Source organism: Tachysurus fulvidraco, chromosome 14, assembly GCF_022655615.1.
Source record: "Tachysurus fulvidraco isolate hzauxx_2018 chromosome 14, HZAU_PFXX_2.0, whole genome shotgun sequence".
Classification (NCBI taxonomy): Eukaryota; Metazoa; Chordata; class Actinopteri; order Siluriformes; family Bagridae; genus Tachysurus; species Tachysurus fulvidraco.
The window spans coordinates 26,406,708-26,409,207 of NC_062531.1; the positions used below are offsets into that span (position 1 = coordinate 26,406,708).

At 43.6% G+C, this 2,500-nt stretch overlaps 1 protein-coding gene across 1 annotated transcript in view; it reads left to right on the plus strand.

Moving 5' to 3' along the window:
- gfra2a (GDNF family receptor alpha 2a) overlaps positions 1-2,500 on the plus strand; it is a 27,064-nt gene that overhangs the window by 18,396 nt on the left and 6,168 nt on the right. The window contains exon 3 of the mRNA XM_047822881.1: positions 1,105-1,191. Within this exon, the coding sequence (XP_047678837.1) occupies positions 1,105-1,191 (87 nt within the window). The remainder of the gene's footprint in view (positions 1-1,104; positions 1,192-2,500) is intronic.

A 2,500-nucleotide genomic window follows, 5' to 3' on the forward strand; every position in this document is an offset into this window, starting at 1 on the left:
ACACACACATAGTCTAATTCCCCACAGCTCTTGCAAAGTTACTGTTTCTCCAGTTTCATTTGTTCCAGCAATGTTGAGAGGCCCTCCAGCCTCCGCACACACACACACACACACACACACACACACACACACACACACACACACACACACACACACACACACACACACACACACACACACAAACTCAGGTACTCTGCAGAGGTCTGAGCTACAGTATCTCAGCAGGGTTGAGGTGTTCATACAGCAGTGAGGTGATGAACAGTGTGGTTTTAATGAGTCCTGAAAAGGTTCCTGAAGGTTCTCAGGTTCCTCACAGTGAACAGATGAGAGCGTCCTCTGTAGACTTCACACTAGCCGTGAGTTCTTCCTATACCACACTGATTACAAAACGTTTGTTATTTCCAGGGTTTCCGATTATAATATTGTATAATTTAAGACGAATCTCGTCTCTCGAGCGAAGAACATTTTCATAACAAAAGTAAAGAACAAAAAGGAGAGAAGTTAATAACCAGAGCAGTCGCTGCTCGCTCATGTACAGCACTGAAAGAGAAACTTCTGGAAATAGTTAGAGATTGTGAGTCCCAGAACTGCCATTCATTACAATACACACACACACACACACACACACACACACACACACACACACACACACACACACACACACACACACACAGAGCTCTTGTTCTGTGGATCAGAACTCCTCAGGGACAGACAGAGGCTTTGCTAAACACTAATTTATACATTCTGACAGGAACTAGCCTGACACTGGAGTTATTTTCTCTCTTTCTGTCTCTACTGAACAACTGAAAATATGACCATGAAGTTGAATTTATCTCAGAATAAAAAGTTATCATGAGACAAAGAGACAAAGAAGAGCTGAAGAGTTTATGCTAGCAGAGTTAAATAGCTTAGCTAGCGTGTGTTTTTTAATCGCTAACGATTAGCACGTGAGGTTAAAAGGCGTTTCGTGATTATAGCGTAAGCTGCAGCGTGATGCGCGTCTTCTTCTTTCTCCATACGTTCATTTTAATGTCGGCTTTGAAGGCTAACGAGAAGGCTAACAAGGCTAATCTGACCATCTGTGTTTTGTGTCTGATTTTTCAGGAGAAGATTTTTACGAAGCGTCTCCGTACGAGCCTCTGCCTCCCGTCCGTCACACCGATGCCGTCCGTCTGGCCTCCATCATCTCCAGTAAACATTTTATGGCTTATTAATATTTTTATGAATTTTTTTTATTATTATTTCACATTTTTTTTTGGAAGTTCAAGCTATAAAATAAACATGGTGTAATATATTAAGCTAATACAGCTAGCTGCTATTTGAAGAGAAACTGTTTTTTGTTGATTTTATTTACACTACATAAAATCTAGCACAAGGGGGCGCACGGTGGCGTAGTGGTTAGCACATTCGCCTAACACCTCCAGGGTCGGGGGTTCGATTCCCGCCTCCGCCTTGTGTGTGTGGAGTTTGCATGTTCTCCCCGTGCCTCGGGGGTTTCCTCCGGGTACTCCGGTTTCCTCCCCGGTCCAAAGACATGCATGGTAGGTTGATTGGCATCTCTGGGAAATTGTCCGTAGTGTGTGTGTGTGTGTGTGTGAATGAGAGTGTGTGTGCCCTGTGATGGGTTGGCACTCCGTCCAGGGTGTATCCTGCCTCGATGCCCGATGACGCCTGAGATAAGCACAGGCTCCCCGTGACACGAGAAGTTCGGATAAGCGGTAGGGAATGAATGGATGAATGAAAAATCTAGCACAATGTTTACTAACATCTTGCTAGTAAATGTGACTAGCTACTTCAGATAGCTAACAGGCTAGCGGTGTGTCTAGAATATTGTGTAATGAAGCCTGCGTGTTAAACTAGGTTGTGATGTCATAAGATCATTTATCATAAGCCCCGCCCTTCTTCGACCTGGGGCTATTTTTCACCGAGTAAATGCAGGAGTTATGTGTTTATTTTTGTCCGTTTTAAGGTTACTGTGTAAGAGTGAGTGATTTAATATGACTGTATAAAAACCCTGAAGGCGTTTGACGCAGTAAATAAAACCAGCGTCTGATTCACAGAGACAGATTCCACACTTTTCACTCCCACGCCGTTTTTTATTAATTTCTACTCGTTTTTATTCAGCGCTCACAGAACAACCTCGGAGCGACAGAGTTCAGGGTTGCCAGATCCTCTCCGACTCATGCTGGCTTGTTGCATAAGAGCATTTTTTAAAGTCTTTTGAGGTTATTGCGTTTGAATGAACCGAGGCCAGAAAATGAAGAGAGAGCGGGCATAAAAGAGAGAGATCCCTGATGGCCGGAGTCGGAGAGCTTTAATTACAGAAAGTGGAGTTTAGAGCAGCCGTTCTGCTTTATTAGCTCTCCTCTGTGAGTCAGATATGGAGGGGGAAAAGCTTAATAAGCACAAAGTGTTCAGTGTAAAAGTCTGAAAGTTGACGCTTATTACTGAAGGGAAACAAATCTGTCACACTGAGCCACCGTGTACTGGTGTAAACTGT